This window comes from Otolemur garnettii, unplaced genomic scaffold (genome assembly GCF_000181295.1).
Source record: "Otolemur garnettii isolate 467f Iridium unplaced genomic scaffold, OtoGar3 scaffold00088, whole genome shotgun sequence".
Taxonomy (NCBI): Eukaryota; Metazoa; Chordata; class Mammalia; order Primates; family Galagidae; genus Otolemur; species Otolemur garnettii.
In genome coordinates, this window is record NW_003852483.1 from 7826967 (window position 1) to 7846966 (window position 20000).

Genomic DNA, 20000 nt, shown 5'->3' on the forward strand with positions numbered 1-20000 from the left:
TGGCGGGTCCGGGCTGGGGATTCGAACCCGCCACCTTAGGTGTACGTGGCTGGCACCTTAGCCGGTTGAGCTATAGGCGTCGAGCCTATTTGTACCTTCTTTTATGCTTCCTATGTAGTTACCTTCACTGGTGCCATTTATTTCTTATGGTTTTGTGTTTGTGTCTAGTATCTTTCATTTCAGCCCAAAGGACTCCTTTTCATATTAATTATTTCTTGTATGGCACGTTTGCTAACAGCACATTCTTTTAGTCATTGTTTATCTGGCAATGTCTTATTTTCTTCTTCATTTTCAAAGGATAATTTTATTAGATCTAGAGTTTTTGGATGACAGTCTTTTTCTTTTAGCACTGAGGATATATCATACCCTGTCTTCAGGCCTCCATGGTTTCTAATGAGAAATCAGCTGTTAATCTTAGGATTCTTTGTGCATGAATTGAGTTACTTCTCTTTTGCTGATTTTTAAGATTCTCTCTTTTGTTGTTGTTCTTTGACAGTTTGAGAATGATGTGTCTGGGTGTGGATCTCTTAGGCTTTATCCTAAAATTCCCTGATTATCTCTTTCCCCTACTCAGTTTGCTATTAAGCTCCTCTAGTTACTTTTTCATTTTGGTTATTGTGGGTTTCAACTACAGAATTTCTATTTAGTTTCTTTTTCTTTTCGGTTCCTTTTTTATAACTTTTCTTTCTTGACAGTCTCCATTTGTTGAGATATTACTCTCCTTATTTCCTTTAGTTCTTTGTCCCTGGTTTCCTTGAACTCTAAGCATATTTAAAATAGTTGATTTAAGTCTAAGTAAGTCCAATGTCTGGGTCTCCTCAGGGCAGTCTGTTGATTGCTTTTTTCCTTATGTATGGGTCATACTTTCTTGTTTCTTTGCACTATATCGTTGAAAGTGGACATTTTAAAGAATATAGTGCTGTCACTCTGGAATTTAGATTCTACTCCCTCCTGAGGATGCCTCTTCTGATAATTATTATTGTTTATTTAGTGACTTTCCTGTGATGCTTTTGTGAAATCTGTGTTCTTGGTCATGTATGGCCACTAAAGTCTCTGTTCAGTTCACTTAGAGGATGGCTAGTACTTTATAGATATTTTCTTGAGTGCCTGGAACCAGCAAGTCTCCCAGCCTTTGCCCAGGGATTCTGCGTGGGTATTGGGGCCAACCCAGCACTCAGCAGTGTGATTGACAGCTCAGAGCTGAGGGCCCTCTCAGGTTTTTCCTGAGCCTGTGCATGGCTTTCTAGATCAACAGTAATAAGTTGGAGCTTTTCAAAGCCTCTGTGTACGTCTTTGTTACTCTCCTTTTTCTTTTTAGCTTTATGTCAGCCTAATGTTTGCTCCCACTGTTACCCACTAACTCAGGAAGCCACAAAGTTAAACAACTACCTCTAAATATTTTTGACAAATGCCCCTGGGAAAAGGCTTCCTGCACTGGGTGAGCTCTGAGTCAGGTCAGTGAAGGCTGCCTTGCAAATGGGATCTTCTTGGGAACCACGAGACAGGTGAAATGACAGTCCTCTGACAGTGAGGCTTTGGAAATGCTCCTGCCGAGTTCTCCCTACTCCGGGGCTGTCAGGCTGCTGGTTTTCACTGACTATAGCGGTTGGTTTTCAGAATGCCTTTGGAGCTAGAGATGGGGGTGGAACAGTGCATATAAAGTGCCAAATGCTCACTGTTCTTCCTCTGGCTGTTTTTCTTCAGTAAGTGCTTCCTGGCTTGTTGCAAGTCTTTGGTTAATTTTCTTAGAAAACTGACACAGTGGTTAGAATCAAAAATTTTGGTGAACTCTGGAAGTTGACCAACATTACTCTTCCTTTTTTTTTTTTTTGGTAGTGTTCTAACTTTCTAGGCTCTTGGGAAAAGAAAATATATGAGTCATTCCTGTTGGGAGGTGATTTTCATTGTCACCATTTGCTGTCGACATATGACAGATTTTTTAGAAGTATTTTTTGCTCTGAAGCAAAACCTGCTCATGTAACTGGTAAAATAAGACATTGTATGAAATGGGCCACCTGCCTTCCCAGATAACTCATATTTTCAGTTTGTATATCTTTCTAGACTTCTTCCTATGCCAAAAAAATATGTATATGGTTTGGGTAGAAATGACACAGAGGTGCCTTTCTCTCCATGTGTTCTAATGTTTGCATGCCTGTGTGTATATGACCTATTTATAAGGCAAAAATGTGATCATGCTATATGTATTTTGCTTGCTAATTGCTTTTTTCACTTTTCTGTGCATATTTGGATGCATGCATGTATATTTGCAAATATACCATTTTTAAAGCAAAAGTGACATCATGTAACTAGCCATCATGGTGGGCACCTGTGGTCCCAGCTACTTGGGATGCTGAGGCAGGAGGATTTCTTGAGCCAAAGAGACTGAGGTTGCTGTGAGCTATGAGGACACCAAGGCTCTACCAGGGAGACATAAGTGAGACTCTATCTAAAAAAAAAAAAAAAAAAAAGAATGACCTCATTGTACGTATACTGTTGTACCATTTGTTTTTGCCTTGAATAAATCTTGGTGGTTCTTAGCCCTGCCTCTTCTGGGAGTGGCTGTGTATCATTTATTCACTCCTTCATTTAGCAGATAGTGAGCGGTGTGTTGACCCCACTGAGCGGGTGGCTGTGACTGAGTCTTTCCTTGCTGATGACTGTCTCTCTTGGTCCCAAGGTGTTATTGCTATCATTATGACTGCAGTGGACATCTGGTCTCTGTACGTCTTACCCTGTGCTAGTTTTTCTAGTTTCCTTGTCAGTTTGCCAAGTTAGGGGACATGCACATTTAAAATTTTGATATATACCACCAAGTTGCCTTTTGAAAGGTTATGGCAGTTTATCTTCCCATTGGCTGCATGAAATTACTTGTTAGCCTATTACTGGATATTATAACTTTAAAGATTGTTAATCTCGCTACCAAAATCTAGACCTGTAATTTTAATGTGACTGCTGCTTTCCTCCTCGCTTGTGTGAAGGGTTGGGTCTCAGAAAGGCCAAGGCTTCCTTGGAAGTCAGTCAGGTTGTATCCTCCCCCACTTAGTGACGTGTCGCTGTAAAGGTGGCATCTTTTCTGGGGCAGGGCTGTCCTGTCTTAATTGTCTCCCATCACTTCTGGTATTCTGTGTGTTCTTGCTGGAAGAGGGCAGCCACAACTGCCAGTCATTTGATGGCCTCATGTTGGTATTTTAACAGGTAGCAACTGGAAAGTGGAAGCAGATAAGTAAATACTGTCCGCTCGATCTCTACTCAGGGTAAGGGAACACATCTCCTTTGTCCTCTTGTGTCACATTCTCTGTAGGTGGAGGTGGTATCCTACAGGGTGTCCTCTGAGGTGGGGATGGGTCGGGGGATTTGTGAGGTGAGCCTGGGGTGGGGGGTGCCCTTATTCTTCAGGGGTTTCCTTAGCCATCAATGCCTTCTCTACCCCCAGCTTTGTGCTCACAACTTGAGTTGGTTGCTGACTTCCTGGTTTTTCTGTCATCCAAATTGTCACCAGAGTTGAAGACTCTTGACTCTCACCCATCTGGATTTTTTTTTTTTGAGACAGAGCCTCAAGCTATCCCCCTGGGTAGAGTGCCATGGCATCACAGCTCACAGCAACCTCCAACTCCTGGGCTCAAGTGAGTCTCCTGCCTCAGCCTCCCAAGTAGCTGGGACTACAGGCGCCCGCCACAATGCCCGGCCATTTTTTTGGTTGCAGCCATCATTGTTGTTTGGCGGGCCCGGGCTGGGGATTCGAACCTGCCACCTTAGGTGTATGTGGCTGGCGCCTTAGCCGCTTGAGCCACAGGCGCCGAACCGACCCATCTGGATTCTTATAGTTCGATTATTTATGTCTTTGATCTCTTGCTAGTCTGAATATATTAAAAAGTCTGCTGCTCTGGTGCAGCTGTTGGCTGGGCTCTTGGGTCTCTGTGGCCCATGTGGGCCTACCCCTCATTCTCTGTGGCCCTGCAGCATTGCTGTGCACCCAGGATGCTGTGTGCCTGGGGCAGCCCAGGGCATAGTCCCTGGGCCAGAGCCTTCATGGTCAGGGAGGCTGGTGGTGGAGGCTCCTGCCTCCTTCTCCCCCTGCCTCAGCCAGGGTCCCTCACGTGTCCCTTGGGCCCAGGGGTCAGGGCCACCTCTTCCCGCTGCCTCTGATGGGCACATGCCTAGTTATGGAGCCACATCTGTGACCTGCTGGGGAGAGCAGCAACCAAAGCCTCAACTCCCCTTGTGCCTTGGAGAGGCTGTAGTGAGGGGAATGTCACTGGACCAAGGCAGGCTCTGGGTTTCCCAGCTTAGCCCTAGGAGCGCCCAACATGTCCTCTGAGCTGCAAGCAGATGGGTGCCTGTGCAGAGACAGGTCAATCCCAGCTGCTTCTAAAGCATGCCAATCCTTTCCCCTTTTAGAAACAAACAGAGAATGCACTTTGCCTTGAAGAGTTTGCTGCAGGAGGCACAGAACAACTTGAAGATATTTAAGGTAAGCTGCTTCTATTTTATGGCTGTTTAAGGGTGAACTTGCTACATGTGATGATAGGATTTGGGTGACCATACAGATGAGGGTGCCAGGCTTGGCTGCCTCAGGTATAGTCCTGCATGTCTGACGTCTCCTTTGGGGTCCTCCTGTCCACACAGTTGTTCACACATTCCTATTGGCTTACACACTTCCAGCCCCAGAACTTGGCATGAACTTTTTCTGAGACCCTTTCCCTAAGCACAACACCTGTGTGACCCCAGGTTGTCTTTGTCCCTGAAGTGCATGTTATTGAAACCTTGGCTACTACTAGGCAGGTCTCAGTCTCCCCTGATTTGCAGACAGGTAACACCTGGATGAGATGGCTTTGGCACTGTCTGGCGTCCTGACCTAACCCTGGTGCTTTCTGGTCTGCTGTTGGCAGTGGGATCCAAGTGGGAAGAGGAGGAGGTGGAGCTGGGCAGGTTGGGGATTGGCAGAAGAGAGTCTGTGGGGAAGAAGGAGATAAGGTGGGGGGCAGGACTGATCTGGGTGGCAGTCTGGAGAATGTGTCTTTTGCCTATGTTGGAACCATGCACCCTGGAGTCTCCCTTGTCATTGCTCCAGACCTGGTCCTAGACTAATGAACTATCACATTAAAGTGATAGCTGGGGATAGGGTCCCAGCACTGAGGTCGTGTAAGGAGGCAGATTACTGTGCATGAGCCTCTCAGCTCCCTGTGTCTTGGTCCAGAGGAAGTAACTGATGAACTGAAGCCCTGTTCATTTTTCTTGCTGCTCCTTGTGGCTGTGGCCCACTGTACACCCCACAGCAGTGGGTGGGAGGGAGCTTGTTCTTGATCCCCTTCCTTTGACCTGGCTCAGAAATCCTGCTGTCATGGCCGCTGTCAGAGTGAGTGAATTTTATTCCCCATCTGCCTCCACCTTCCCAAATCTAGAGAAAGAAGATATTTCTTTCTTTTTTTTTTTTTTTTTTTGAGACAGAGCCTCAAGCTATCCCCCTGGGTAGAGTGCCATGGCATTACAGCTCACAGCAACCTCCAACTCCTGGGCTCAAGCGAGTCTCCTGCCTCCGCCTCCCAAGTAGCTGGGACCACAGGCGCCCGCCACAACGCCTGGCTATTTTTTGGTTGCAGCTGTCATTGTTGTTTTGGCGGGTCCGGGCTGGGGATTCGAACCCGCAGCCTTAGGTGTACATGGCTGGCATCTTAGCCGGTTGACCTATAGGCGCCGAGCCAGAGAAAGAAGATATTTCAAAGGCAGTTTTTAAAACAGGACTTAAGGAAAAGATTCTTTTTCTTTGGGAGATGTGTTAGAAGCCTGTACTGAGGCTGACATTGTCGCAAGTGGACCTTTTTCTGACCCTGTCAGGTTTATACCATAGGTCCCTGGGGCCTAGGACTCTGTCTGCTGTCTCTGTTAAAATCAGCATGGAAAAATCCTGAGGATTAATGAATAGTTTCAAAGGAAATGGATTAAGAGAGGTGACACAGAACGGCTGTTTCTTTCTTTTTGTTTTTTGGAGAGTCTCACTCTGTCATCCTGGGTAAAGTGCAGTGGCATCACTGCAGCCTCATACTCCTGGGCTCAAATGTTGAATTCTCCTGCCTCCTAAGTAGTTGGGACTGTAGGCATGCACCACTACACTTGCTAATTTTTTCTATTTTTGTTTTATTTTATTTTATTATAGAAAAATATTTATTTCATATTTTTTGGAGACGTTGCCTAGGTTGTGGTCAGTGACCCTACACTAGACACTCTGATCAGAGACTTTGGGGGCTTGGAGCATGTGAGCACTGTTTGACATGGAGCCACTGCTCTGCTGCCTGAATTCATGGCATCTGTTTTGTAGGCGTCAAACGCCGTCCACCTGCATTCCATACTCATACTGCCCTTTACTTCTGGAGCCCTGGTGCTGGGGGAGAGGCCTTTGGGAGGAGTCCCTCACCTGCCACAGGCCTGGATGAGGGGGCCAGCTTCCCTGTGGGCACAGGCAGCTCTGCTTTGGGCCTCAGTCGTGACCCCCAGCCCACCTCCTGTCTGCCTCCCCATGCCAACACGTCCTTCTAGCCCCTGTCTGTGTGGTGAGCAGTGGTTTTTGTGTGTCAGGGCTTAGATAGTGCCCTGAACAGGAAACTCTCAGGGAAGGTGCCACAGGACCCAGTGAGAGCTAAAAGCCCACCCACACCTTAAGAGCCGGGATGGTCCTCATTTGTGCTGGCTAATTGTCACAGAACTTAGCTTGGAACAACTACTTGTTCCCTCATGGATTCTGGGGCCAGGAGGTGAGGATCAGCTTATCTGGTTCTGGTCTGGCCTCCCTGGAGGCTGGGTTCACCTGAAGGCCTGCTTGGGGCCAGTGGCCTCATGGATAGCCTCGTGGGACTCTACAGGACTACCTAGTGTGGCCTCTGTGATCCCAGGAGAGCCACCAAGATGGAGGCCATAGGATCTTTTGTAATTTGATCTTGTAGTTGGTGTGCTACTGTTTCTACTCATATTCTGTTGGTCACACTGATGGAGTGTGAAGAGGACTCTGGGGTGTGTCACGAGGAGGCAAGGGTTATTAGGGGTTGTCCTGGAGGTGCTAAATTTGCCATTTTAGGGATAAAGGAATGAGGGTCAAACTGGTTTACCACTCTCTTTGGGTTGGCTGCTGCTTTTGGTGGTTCTTTTCCTCAGCTACCACCTAGACCCTCATAAAAGTTGGCATCAGGCTCACTGGATATGGCACAGATGTCCCTGCCCACAGCCTGGGAACATCTGAGTCAACATTAATTAGTGCTGTAAAGAGTTTTTGCTGGGTTGGCTTAAGAAGGCAGGACTTTCTCAAACATGAGGTTTCCATACCAGTGACTCGGGCAGTTTCTCTCACTGGCTTTGCCTCAGGCTGTACCCATGGCCCTAGGGTTGCCCTGGGGTGTGGCCCTGAGCCCAGCTCATACTCCCCCGAGGTGCTGGCAGTGACTGGAGACCAACATCCTCACAGTTGCTTACTCAAGAGCTGAGTCTCTTGTCCAAAGTAGCTGGGCTGGTAACTTTGGGAGTTTGTTGCTTTGTGCTGAGAGTATTTATTCATGGCTTCCAAATGTGGATCATTGCTTGAGGGTGCTGGTCTTCATGGGCTTTTTTGTTTGATTCTGTCTCACTCTGTTACTCAGGATATATAGTTCAGTGGTGTCATCAGAGCTTATAGCAACTTCAAACTTCTGGGCTCAAGCGATCCTCCTCTCAGCTCCTGAGTAGCTGGGACTACAGGTGCACGCCGCCATGCTTGGCTAATTTTTCTATGTTTTTAGAGACAGGATCTCATTGTTGTCCTGACAGGCTGATCTTCAACTCTTAGCCTCAAATAATCTTTCTGCCTTGGCCTCCCAGAGGGCTAGGATTATAGGCGTGAGCCAGTGCACCTAGCCTGGCCTTCAGTGTTTGGAAACTTTTCCTTCTTTTCATTTTCATTGGGGTTTGGCTTTTGGTTGATGGCACATGAGGGTAGGCTTCCCTGAAGGAGCTAAAGCGTGTGGCAACTCCAGATGGGACAGTCTACACAGTACGGCCCTTTGCTAACACCCCTATGCCTGGCCTGCCAGTGGGGTCACTGAAGTATTGTCCTACAAACTTGTTGGATTGATGTTTCCCTCTCTCATTTCCCTGCCTAAAGAATGGTGAGCTGATTTATGGCTGCAAAGATGCCCGGAGCCCAGTGGCTGACTGGAGTGAGCTTGCGCACCATCTGAAGCCGTTCTTCTTCCCTTCCAATGGCCTGACCAGTGGGCCCCACTGCACAAGGGCTGTGATCCGGGAGCTGGTGCACGTCATCACCCGGGCGCTGCTGAGCAGCTCGGACAAAGGCCGGGCAGGGGCCCTGAGACTGGGGCCAGGGCCTCGAGGCCCACGTGTCTGTGAAGCCAGCCCTTTTAGCAGGAGCCTGCATTGCCAAGGTAGGGCCTGGCTTTCTGTGGGCAGGTGGTGGGGGATGCAGGGCCATGGGTGGCCAGATAGAGTTGGCAAAGTGACCTGGTTTCATGGTGTGTCTGTGGGCACCACCTGATTCTATTAGGGCTCACCAATGTCACTCTCCACCCAGGGCTTGTCACACCTGGGTGGGGACTCCCTTTCTTGCCCTTTATCTGGGTTTGTAAATTGCAGGACACCCTTGGGCTGTAGGATTTTTCAAATATGTATTGTCCGTATGTTTGTGCCTCCTCTCTGTCATTTATAAAGTGTTTTCAACTACGTTTGATCTTCATTGCAACCCTGGAGGCGGGTTTTCCTCAGCCTGTTGTTTTGACGTAGAGAAATGAGGCATAAAGTCCTTGAGAGGGGATCTGACCACTTTGGAGTGTCTTCACTAACTTGGGGTAAAGACAAAGGTGCTTGAGACCCATGGGCAATGGGTGCTCCCAGACAGGTAGATCTGGTGTCTCATGAGCTAAAGTTGCTTGTGACTCTGTGTAGAGACCCTTGTGGTCTCTCGGAACCTAAGGGCAGCTTGAAGACAGCAGCTCTGCTTATGGGTGACTAGAAATCCAGTTTTCAGGCCTCTGCCTTCCTCTTTGCCTCCATGTTGAAGTTTTCTTACCACAGGTAAATTCTGGGGGATTTTTTCTTATTACAAAAGTGATTCCTGATCATTTTCAGAAAATTATGTTAAAATTATTTACATCATCTGGCCCATGTAACTGCTTTATGGCACCAGTTGCTGAGGTGGTCTGGGACACTGAGAGTAGGTGCCATAGCACCTGGGCCTCCTCAGACCTTCCCAGACATATTCCCAGGAATAAGCACAATCCATGGGAAATTTGATTTTTAAAACAATAAGCTCACACTCTACTTGTTTTTATAACTTGATTTTTTTAATTAGCATAAATTTTATGTCTGTATTAGCAAATGTATTTATTCAACTTGTATTGACTTTGTGTAGGTAGGTATTTCACTGCATGGATATAACCATCCCTTTTTTTTTTCTTTGAGACAGAGTCTTACTCTGTTGCCCAGGAATCTTTGTAGCTCACAACAACCTCAGACTCCTGGGTTCAGGTGATAACTCCTGCCTTAACCTCTCCCGTAGCTGGGACTAAAGATGCCTACCACCACTCCCAACTAGTTTTTCAATTTTTAGTAGAGACAGGGGTGAGGAATTCTTTCTTGCTCAGGCTGGTCTTGAACTCCTGAGCTCAGCCTCCCAGAGTGCTAGGATTACTGGTGTGAGCCACCACAAATGGCCTTTCTGTAACCAACTTTTATTCCTGTTTTCTTCTGTTCTGGTGTGGCCCAGAGTGTCTTGTTGGTAGTAGAGCCCAGTGAGTGTGGTTGGTGTTTAAGGGTAGGGTCCTGCCAGGATCCACAGGAGGCCATGGTTGTTGTCGTGCCCTGCGTGGGCACGTTCTTTACCACCTTCACCTGTGGTTCTTTACAAAAGATGATTGCTCCCTTCAGAGGTTAGAGTTGGTCTGGGGCTTGGTATCTCCCCAAGCTCATTTGGCACCTTGTCTACAGCAGGTATCAGAGAGCCATGGGTTTTTTTAATTTTTAATTTTTATTTTTTTTGAGACAGGAGCCTCAAGCTGTCCCCCTGGGTAGAGTGCTGTGGCATCTCAGCTCACTGCAACCTCCAACGCCTGGGCTCAAGCGAGTCTCCTGCCTCAGCCTCCCAAGTAGCTGGGACCACAGGCGCCCGCCGCAACGCCCGGCTATTTTTGGGGTGCATCCATCATTGTTGTTTGGTGGGCCTGGGCTGGATTCGAACCTGCCACCTTGGGTGTACATGGCTGGTGCCTTAGCCACTTGAGCCACAGGCACCGAGCCGAGCCATGGGTTTTGAACGGAGTTTTGTTTCTGCATTTGTCTTAATGGTAACAGGTCTTTGTCAGCAGTAGCTTTGGCCAGTGTCCACTGTCAATGTGGCCAGTTCCGAGCTTTTGCATGGCTCTTAACTCTGCAGATGGGTCCCAGGATTGTCCTCCCTTAGTGGTCTTGCAGGTTGGGGAGTGTCAGCAAGATCTTTTGAAATTTTGTGCCTCCTCTTAGAATAAAGATTTCTGTGGCTGTTGTGGTGGAATTTAAAGACTGTCCTGAGAAGGAGAATTGTGTTCAGAAAGGCAAGGCGCAAAGTGAGATGCTCGGGTTTCTCACCTTTTCCTTTGTGCACAGCCTGGTGCATCTTGCGTGGTACAAGCTGGTCCCATCCTTGGCAGTGGGCACATCACTGGTGCCTAGTCCTTGCCTGTGGCAACACCCATGTGGCTGAGCCCAGACTGAGGTCTGCACTGGCCTTTGTCTCCCTCTACGTTCTTCAATCTTTGATAATCAACTTGCTCTCGTTTTCCCCTGATGTTCTTGGTAGGAAAAAACACCCCAGAGCGCTCGGGGTTACCGAAGGGCTGTCTTCTGTACAAAACCCTCCAGGTGCAGATGTTGGACCTGCTGGACATCGAAGGCCTCTACCCTCTGTACAACCGGGTCGAGCAGTACCTGGAAGAGTTTCCAGAGGAGAGGTGAGGCTGGGTAGTCTCCCTCCTGGACAGCCCTGAGGGGAGGCCATGGGTGTGGACAGGATCAGAATGAACCTCCCAGGTCCTAGCTTCCCAGGATGACAATGCAGGCCACCGCCCCTTGCCCCTAGGCGCCAACGTTTGGCTTGGGAATTCAGGGCCTTGTGAGGGAGGACCAGGATCTATGTGACATAAATGCTTACTGTTTTCTAGAAAAGAAAGCTCCTCTGTGAACTTGGCGATTCCAACATCCTGAGTCAGGGCTGAGCCTGTAGAGGGCAGTGTGGCTCCACCAGCGGGGCAACTGCTCCTGCAGCTCTGAGCTTCTGCATTCAGTGGAGTCTCAGACCCTGGGCTCCCGCTGGAGGTGTCTGCAGTCCACACCTACAGTGTCTGGGGGCGGGGTCCCTGATCCTGTCCCTTCCTCACGAAGCCTTCACTTCCATCTCTGACCCAGGACACCACTTGTGAGGAACAGGAGAGGTCTTAGTTTCAGGGCTCACTGGCTCTGGTCTTGCCAGGTTCTGCTTAAAACCTTGATGCTTCAGAGCCAGGGTTATTTAGGTGTTTTTTAAAAAACAAAATATGTGATTGTTAAATAGTGTTATAGGATGGTAGACCATGTAAACAGACCAGGCGACTCTGTCATCCTGTTTTTATTGTTTTATTTTTCAGAAAAACGTTACAAATAGATGGGCCTTATGATGAAGCATTTTACCAGAAGCTCCTTGATCTTTCCACTGAGGATGACGGGACAGTGGCCTTTGCACTAACAAAGGTGGGAAGATTCATCCAGAAACACATTATGTGCTTCTTTGGCTCTTAGCACTAACTTGGGTTTTTTCCACTACCTACTACAGAGTTAGAGCAAAAAAGTTGAGGATCTAATAATAAAAGATCCTGATATTTCCCCTAGATAGACTAGGGGATATTAGCTGATATTTCCCCTAGACTGTACCATCCCCTAAATGTACCATCCCCTAGACTAGGACAGGGGATGGTACATTTAGCTGGGAACAACCCTCATCTTTCCATGGGAGACCCACGAGAAGTTGGACATACTATGGCACATCCATACCACAGAAATCTGCTCAGCAACAAAGAGGAATAAACTACCAACATACACCAGCCTGGATGGATCACCCAGGGACTTTGCTGAGTGACAAAAACCAAACCCCAAAGGTTACGCACTGTATGATTCTGTTTATATAATGTTCTTTTTTTTTTTTAGACAGAGCCTCAAGCTATCCCCCTGGGTAGAGTGCCGTGGCATCACAGCTCACAGCAACCTCCAACTCCTGGGCTCAAGCGAGTCTCCTGCCTCTGCCTCCCAAGTAGCTGGGACTACAAGGCGCCCGCCACAATGCCCAGCTATTTTTTGGTTACAGCCGTCATTGTTGTTTGGTGGGCCCGGGCTGGATTTGAACCTGCCACCTTAGGTGTATGTGGCTGGCGCCTTAGCCACTTGAGCCACAGGCCCGATCCATATATAATGTTCTTGAAGATTAGTGGTTGCTATGTGTTGGGGAGAAGGGGAGAGGCAGGTGCGTGTAGTTATGATAGGTCAAAGTGAGGGATCCCTGTGGTGATTGTACTGTTTTGTATCTAGATGGTGGTTGACCTACACATGATCACACATACACCCCCCACCCCCCCCACACGAATACATGTAAAAACTGGGCAGTTTTAATTAAGAGCATGGATTGTCACTGATGTAGCCATGATATTGTAGTGTAGTTTTGCAGTGTGTTACCATTGGGGTAGGAAACCACATACACAGGGCTTGAGGTCTTTTTGTGTTGGAATAGAAAGAAGCATCTGTTCTTTTTCTCTTTTAGGAAGTTAGGTTCTGGTAGTCGAATCTAAAGAGGGTGATTGCAAAGGTGAAGCTGGGGAGTGGGTTGAGAACATTCCTACACAAAAGTTCTTTCACTCATATTGTTTATCTGGTTGAACTATGTACTTCTGAAGAGAGGAGGGACTACTGTCTTCATTTTAGTGCTCAGGAGCCTGCGGCCCACGGTAACTCTTGCTTGCTTCTGTTGTGTGGTATTCTATAGCAAGGTCAGCAGACTCTGTAAAGGGCCAGAGAGTCAGGCATTGTGAGCCATCTGGTCCCTGTTGCAGCTACTCAAGTCTGCCTTTGTAGCTGAGAAGCAAGCACAGATAAAGTGAAACAAGCAGGGCTGTGTCCTAGGAAAGCTTTATGTACACAAACAAGTGGTGATGAGCTGGATTTGGCCCCTGGCCTAGTTTGCTGGCTGTTGTATACTTTTGCTTGGTTTTTTAAAAATTCTATTCTTGGCTCTGCTGGTTTGGAAGTTACACCTCCTATTTCTAACTAGTGGTTTCTTAGCCAATTTGACCCTCCATAGATGGTTCATTACAAAAGTTTTAAGATACACAAAAATCAAAAAACATAAAATCTACATGGGTGGAAACAAATGAAACCCTCCTGGCAATCCCAATAAACCAAGCAAGTTGACACTTACATAGGTGAACCAGAAAGGATGCTGTTGACTGTGCATCTTGGAAGTGATCTAATGGACCATAACACAGTGTATCTCAAAACTTTCGTTCAAAACATTCATAGTCACCCATGTATTTAAAGTCTAAAGTTAATTAACTAATTAACACCCCTACTCCCTATACAATATAAGGTCTTGGGACACTTAATTACAGTTGTCTCTCCCAATTTACATGCAGTTATTGTGCAGTGTTCTGTTGGTCTTATACTTTTTTTAAAGTCTCAATTTAGAGTATTTTATAATGATGGTTGTTTAGACTTATCCATGAGTTTACCCATATCATTGCCTGACATTCTTACACCTCAGATCTTTCTATTTCTTTTTTCTATAATCACTTTGTTGAGATATAATTTATACACCATACGATTAACACAAAGTGTATGGTGCAGTGGTTATTACTGTATTGACAGATATGTGCAGCCATCATCACAGGAGATTTCCATAACTTCAGTAAAACCCATACCCTTTATCTGTCATCCCATTGTCTCCCCATTCCCCTAGCCCTAAGTTACCACTTATTTACTTTTATCTCTATAGACTTGTCTGTTCCAGATAGTGCATGTAAATTGAGTCATTTAATGTGTGGTCCTTGTAGTTGGCTTCTTTCACTTAGTATAATGTTTTTGAGGTTCATCCATATTGTAGCATATACTTTATCCCTTTTTATGGCTCCTTAGTACTCCATTGTGTGGACATACTACACATCACCCACTGTGTGGACATATCCATTCATCAGTTTATGGATATTTTGTTGATTCTACTTTTTGGCTACTCTGATCAGTGCTGCTATAAACATTTATGTATAAGTTTTTGCATGGATATATATTTTCACTTTTCTGGGTTATATACCTAGGAGTAGAATTGTTGAGTCCAATGGCAACTTTATTTTAATTTTTGAGGACCTACCAGGCTGTTTTCCAAAACCATTGTATTTTTACCTTCCAATTATCAGTGTATGAAGGTTCCTATTTTTCCACCCCCTCACCAACACTTAATTTGTACCTTTCCCTTTGGTGTTTGCTGTCCTAGAGGACGCACTGTAGTATATTGTTGTGGTTTTAATTTGCATGTCTCTGAAGACTAAACATCTTTTTGTGTGTTTGTTGCCCATTTATATAACTACTTTGGAGAAATGTCTATTCAGATCCTATGTCTACTTTTTGTTATTTGTCTTCTTCTAGAGCTACAAATTCTTTGTTTATTCTGGGTACTAGCAAATACATGATTGGCAAATATTTTCTCCCATTCTGTCAGTGTCTTTTCATGTTTTTGCTAATGTATTTGATGCACATTTTTAATTTTGATGAAGTCCAGTTTATTTATTTTTTCCCTAAGTTGTTCATATTTTTGGTGTCATACCTAAGAATTTATTGCTACTAAATTTAAGGTCATGAAGATTTTCCGCTATGTTTCCTTCCAAGAGTTTTTATAGTGTTAGCTCTTATATTTAGGTCTTAGATCTGGTTTGACTTAATTTATATATATTATTCAAGGTAGGGGGACAATGTCATTTTTTTGCATATAGATATCCAGTTGTTCTAGTACCATTTGTTGAAGAGATAGTTTTTTTTTTTTTGTGACAGAGTCTCACTGTGTTGCCCTTTGTAGAGTACTGTGGTGTCGCAGCTCACAGCAACCTTCAACTCTCGGGCTTAAGTGTTCTCTTGCCTCAGCCTCCTGAGTAGCTGGTACTACAGGTGCCTGCCACAATGCCTGGCTATTTTTTGTTGTAGTTGTTGTTTAGCTGGCCCTGGCTGGGTTGGAACCTACCACTCTCGGTGTATGTGGCTGGTGCCATAACCACTGTGCTACGGGCGCTGAGCCAGTTGAAGAGATTGTTTTTTCCCATGTAATGGTCTTAATGTCCTTGTTGAAAAGCAGTTGACAAGTGGTGCCTATGCTCAATGGGTAGGGCGCTGGCCCCATATACCAAGGGTGGTAGGTTTGAACCCAGCCCTGGCCAAACTGCAACAAAAAAATAGGTAGGTGTTGTGGAGGGTGCCTGTATATCCCAGTTACTTGGGAGGCTGAGGCAAGAGAATCGCCTAAGCCCAGGAGTTTGAGGTTGCTATGAGCTGTGATGCTACAGTAGGGCAACAAAGTGAAACTCTGTCTCAAAAAAAAAGAAAAGCAATTAACTATGAGCGTATGGGTTTATTTCCAGACACTCAATTGTGTTTTGTTGATCTATATGTCTGCAGATACAGTACACTGTGTTACTGTTGCATTATTATTGCCCTTTGCCCTTTGAAATAGGAAAGTGTGAGTCCTCCAACTTTGTTCTTCTTTGTCAAGATTGTTTTGGCTATTTGTAGCTCTTCATAATTCTGTGTGAATTTTAGAATCACCTTGCCAATTTCCAAAAGGGAGCCAGCTAGATTATAATAGGGATTGTGGGGCATCTGCATATCATTTTGGGTAGTAATTCTTCTAATCTATGAAGAAGGCTATTTTTCCAATTATTTAAATCTGTGTTTTCTTTCCACATTTTTACTTAGTCTTTAGAGCATAAGCTAAGATTTTGTGCTTATTTTATTAAATTTATTCCTAAATTTTTTTTTCTTTGAGACAGTTTCCCTTTGTCACCCCCAGTAGAGTGCTATGGTGTCATAACTCACAGCAACCTCAAACTCATGGGCTCAAGTGATCCTCTTGCCTCAGCCTCCTGAGTAGCCAGGACTATAGGTGCCTGCCACAACACCCAGCTGTTTTTTTTATTTTTAGGGATGTGGTCTTGCTCTAGCTCAGGCCTTGCCTTGGCCTCCCAGAGCACACATTTCCACATTTTCAGTGGAAATGATCCATGAATGGATATACAGTAAGTCTTCTCTTAATGTCATTGATAGGTTCTTGGAAACCATGATTCTAAGTGAAATAACTTACACAGCAGGTCCTCAGATAACATCATTGTGTTCAAGGTCATTTTGTTATAATGATGAGAAAAATAAAGTTTTGTTACCTATCATTTCACTTAAAGTCCCAGTTTCCAGTAACCTATCTATAATTTTTTTTTTTTTTTTTTTTTGGAGACAGAGCCTCAAGCTGCCCCTCTGGGTAGTGTGCTGTGGCATCACAGCTCACAGCAACTTCCAACTCCTGGGCTCAAACGAGTCTCCTGCCTCAGCCTCCCAAGTAGCTGGGACCACAGGTCCCCGCCACAACGCCCGGCTATTTTTTGGTTGCAGCTGCCATTGTTTGGTGGGCCCAGGCTGGATTTGAACCCGCCACCTTAGGTGTATGTGGCTAGCTTCTCAGCCAGTTGAGCCACAGGCGCCGAGCCACCTATCTATAATTTAAGTGAGAATTCACTGTACTGTACTGTAGTTTATCTGTTCTGTTTATGGACATTTAGGTTGTTCCCAGTTTGGGGCTATAAGCTACTGTAAACATCCTTATACAGATCTTCTGTTATACATGTACACACATTTCTCTTGGATATGTACCTAGGGTTGGAATTTGGGGGCCAGAGGGATGAGTGTATTTAGCTTTAGTTGATACGATAAAACAGTTTTACCAGTTTACATTCCTTACAACAGGTTTGGAGTAACTTCTGCTCCACTTTCTCTAACTCTTGGTTGTGATTCTTTTTAATTGGTGAGTGTGTAGTGGCACCTTGTTGTGGAAGTAAAATTAAGCACTTTATCTACATTCACTGGATTCCCTTTTTTGTGAAATAGTTAAGTTACAATTTAAGTCCCTTGACTAGTTTTTTTTTTTTTCTTTTGATAGCGCTGTCTTTTTCTTACTGGTTTGAAGCTCTTAATATATTCTGGAAAGAAGTCCTTTGTTATACATGCTGTAGATTTCCTCTTCGACCTTGCAACTTGTCTTCTCATTAATGGAGAATAATAAGATGAGAAGTTCGTAAGTTTTAAGCAGCATAATTTGCCAGTCTTTTTCCTATTTGAGAAGTCTTTCTTTACCTCAAGTTCCTGACATTATTTTCCTGTGCTGTCTTTAGAAACTTATTATTTTATCTTTCACATCTTAGTGGATAATCATCAACAATTGATTTTTGGAATGGTATGAGGTAGGTTTTATTTTCTTTTTGAGTAGAATTGTCCTTGTGCCATAGGAATTGTCCTGAACATTAAAGAGTCATAACAAGGATTTTTGGTTTGTTTTTTTTTTTTTGAGACATAGTCTCACTCAGTCGCCCTGGGAGTGAGTGCCATCGTATCATAGCTCACAGCAACCTCAAACTCTTGGGCTCAAGTAATTCTCTTGCATCAGTCCCCCAAGTAGCTGGGGCTACAGATATCTGCCACAATGCCTGGCTGATTTCTCTATTTTTAGTAGAGATGGGGTCTCGTTCTTGTTCAGGCTGCTCTTGAGCTCCTGAGCTCAAGCAATCCACATGCCTTGGCTTCCCAGAATGGTAGGATTATAGGTCTGAGCCACCGTGCCTGCCTAATAGCAGGTCTTGATATCTAGTAGAGCAAATTCTTTAGTACGTCTTTAAGAATGTGTTGGCTTTGGCTCGGCGCCTGTGGGTCAGGCAGCTAAGGCGCCAGTCACATACACCTAAGGTGGCGGGTTTGGATCCCCAGCCCGGGCCCGCCAAACAACAATGATGGCTGCAACCAAAAAAAAAATGGCCAGGAGTTGTGGTGGGCGCCTGTAGTCCCAGCTACTTGGGAGGCAGAGGCAGGAGACTCGCTTGAGCCCAGGAGATGGAGGTTGCTGTGAGCGTGACGCCATGGCACTCTACCCAGGGGGATAGCTTGAGGCTCCGTCTCAAAAAAAAAAAAAAAAAAAAAAAAAAAGAATGTAATTGATTTTTCTATTTTGGCCCTATATCCAGCAACTTTTCTAACTTATTAATAACTTATTATTCCAACTTCTTTTGGATTCCTTTGTAGGTAATTGTATTATCTGAATTTGACTTTTTTCCCTTTCTAATCCTTGTACCTTTTATGTATTTTGCTTCACTTTATAGAGTTAATTTTTGATAGTGGGAATTTAACTCTTACTCCAAATCTCAGTGAGAAAGCATTTTATCCTTAAGTAAATTGTTTAGTGTAGGGTTTGTTTTGCTTTTTTAAAATAAATGATGGTTATCAGATTAAAGAAGTTTCTTTCTATTCCTGACTTAAGAGGTTTTTTTTTTTGAGACAGAGTCTCATGCTGTCACCCTTGGTAGAGTACTGTGGCATCACAACTCACAGCAACCTCAGACTCTTAGGCTTAAGCGATGCTCTTGCCTCAGCCTCCCAAGTAGCTGGAACTATAGGCACCCGCCACAACACCCGGCTGTTTTTTGGTTGTAGTTGTCATTGTTCTTTTGACAGGCCCTGGCTAGATTTGAACCCGCCAGTTCTAGTATATGTGACTGGTACCCTAGCTGCTTGAGCTATAGGCGCTGAACCACTTAAGAGGTTTTCTAAGAATGAATATTGCATTTTATCAATGCCTTTTCTGTATCTTTTCTTTTGAGACAGAGTCTCACTTTGTCGCCCTCAGTAGAGTGCTGTGGCATCACAGCTCACAGCAGCCTCCAGCTCTTGGGTTTAGGCAGTTCTCTTGCCTCAGCCTCCCTAGTAGCAGAGAATATAGGCACCTGCCACAATGCCCAGCTATTTTTTGGTTGCAGTTTGGCTGGGGTCGGGTTTGAACCCGCTACCCTCAGTATATGGGGCCGGTGCCCTACTCACTGAGCCACAGGTGCTGCCCAGCCTTTTCTGTTTCTATTGAGATAATCATGATCTTTTTTCAATTTTCTGTTATGTGTTTAATTGTACAATTTATTGTGATGTGTTATTCTCTTTATGTGTTGTTATGATACTGGGTTTGTAAATTTTTTAAGGCATTTTTGCATGCTTGTGAGTGATTAAGAGGTATACCATCCCTTTTTGTAATGTCTGTATTAGATCTTGGCATCAAGGCATATGCCTGCCTTACAAAACATTTGAATTTGTTTGCTTTTTTTTCTGTTCTCTGGGTAGGTGGATTCAGACTGGTATTATTTCTTCCTTCAGTGTTTTATAGAATCACAGAAGAAAGCTTCTGGGCCCATAGTTGTCTTTGTAGGACATTTTAAAATTACGAACTCAGTTTCAGATTTTCTATTTCTCTTGCTATTTTTGTAAGTTGTATTTTTCTAGAAATTTGCCTGTTTTATCTATGTTTTCACAATTTTGGCATATAGGCTAGGCGTGGCACTCTGGGAGGCTGAGGCAGGAGGATTGTTAAAGACCAGGAGTTCAAGACCAGCCTGGATGACACTGAGACCCTATCTCTATAACAACAACAAATTAGCTGGGTGTAGTGGTACATACCTGTAGTCCCAGCAATTTGGGAGCAGAGGCAGGAGGATCGCTTGAGCCCAGGAGTTTGAGGTTATGGTGAGCTACACTGATGTCACTGCACTCTAGCCTAGATAACAGAGCAAGATTCTGCCTTAAAAAAATAAATAAATAAAAGTGCAGATTAGTTAATTTCTAATACACAAAAAAACTTGAGATACCATTTTTCTTGGTGATATTATATTTAATGTTTTATAGGTCTGACATGT

The 20000-nt window shown here is 44.9% G+C and overlaps 1 protein-coding gene across 1 annotated transcript in view; it reads left to right on the forward strand.

The window, feature by feature from the left end:
* The window catches only part of IPPK (inositol-pentakisphosphate 2-kinase), a 58119-nt gene that overhangs the window by 27316 nt on the left and 10803 nt on the right, over nucleotides 1–20000 (forward strand). The window contains exons 7-11 of the mRNA XM_003795041.3: nucleotides 3196–3254; nucleotides 4399–4471; nucleotides 8126–8405; nucleotides 10811–10961; nucleotides 11634–11736. Coding sequence (XP_003795089.1) covers nucleotides 3196–3254; nucleotides 4399–4471; nucleotides 8126–8405; nucleotides 10811–10961; nucleotides 11634–11736 — 666 coding nt within the window. The remainder of the gene's footprint in view (nucleotides 1–3195; nucleotides 3255–4398; nucleotides 4472–8125; nucleotides 8406–10810; nucleotides 10962–11633; nucleotides 11737–20000) is intronic.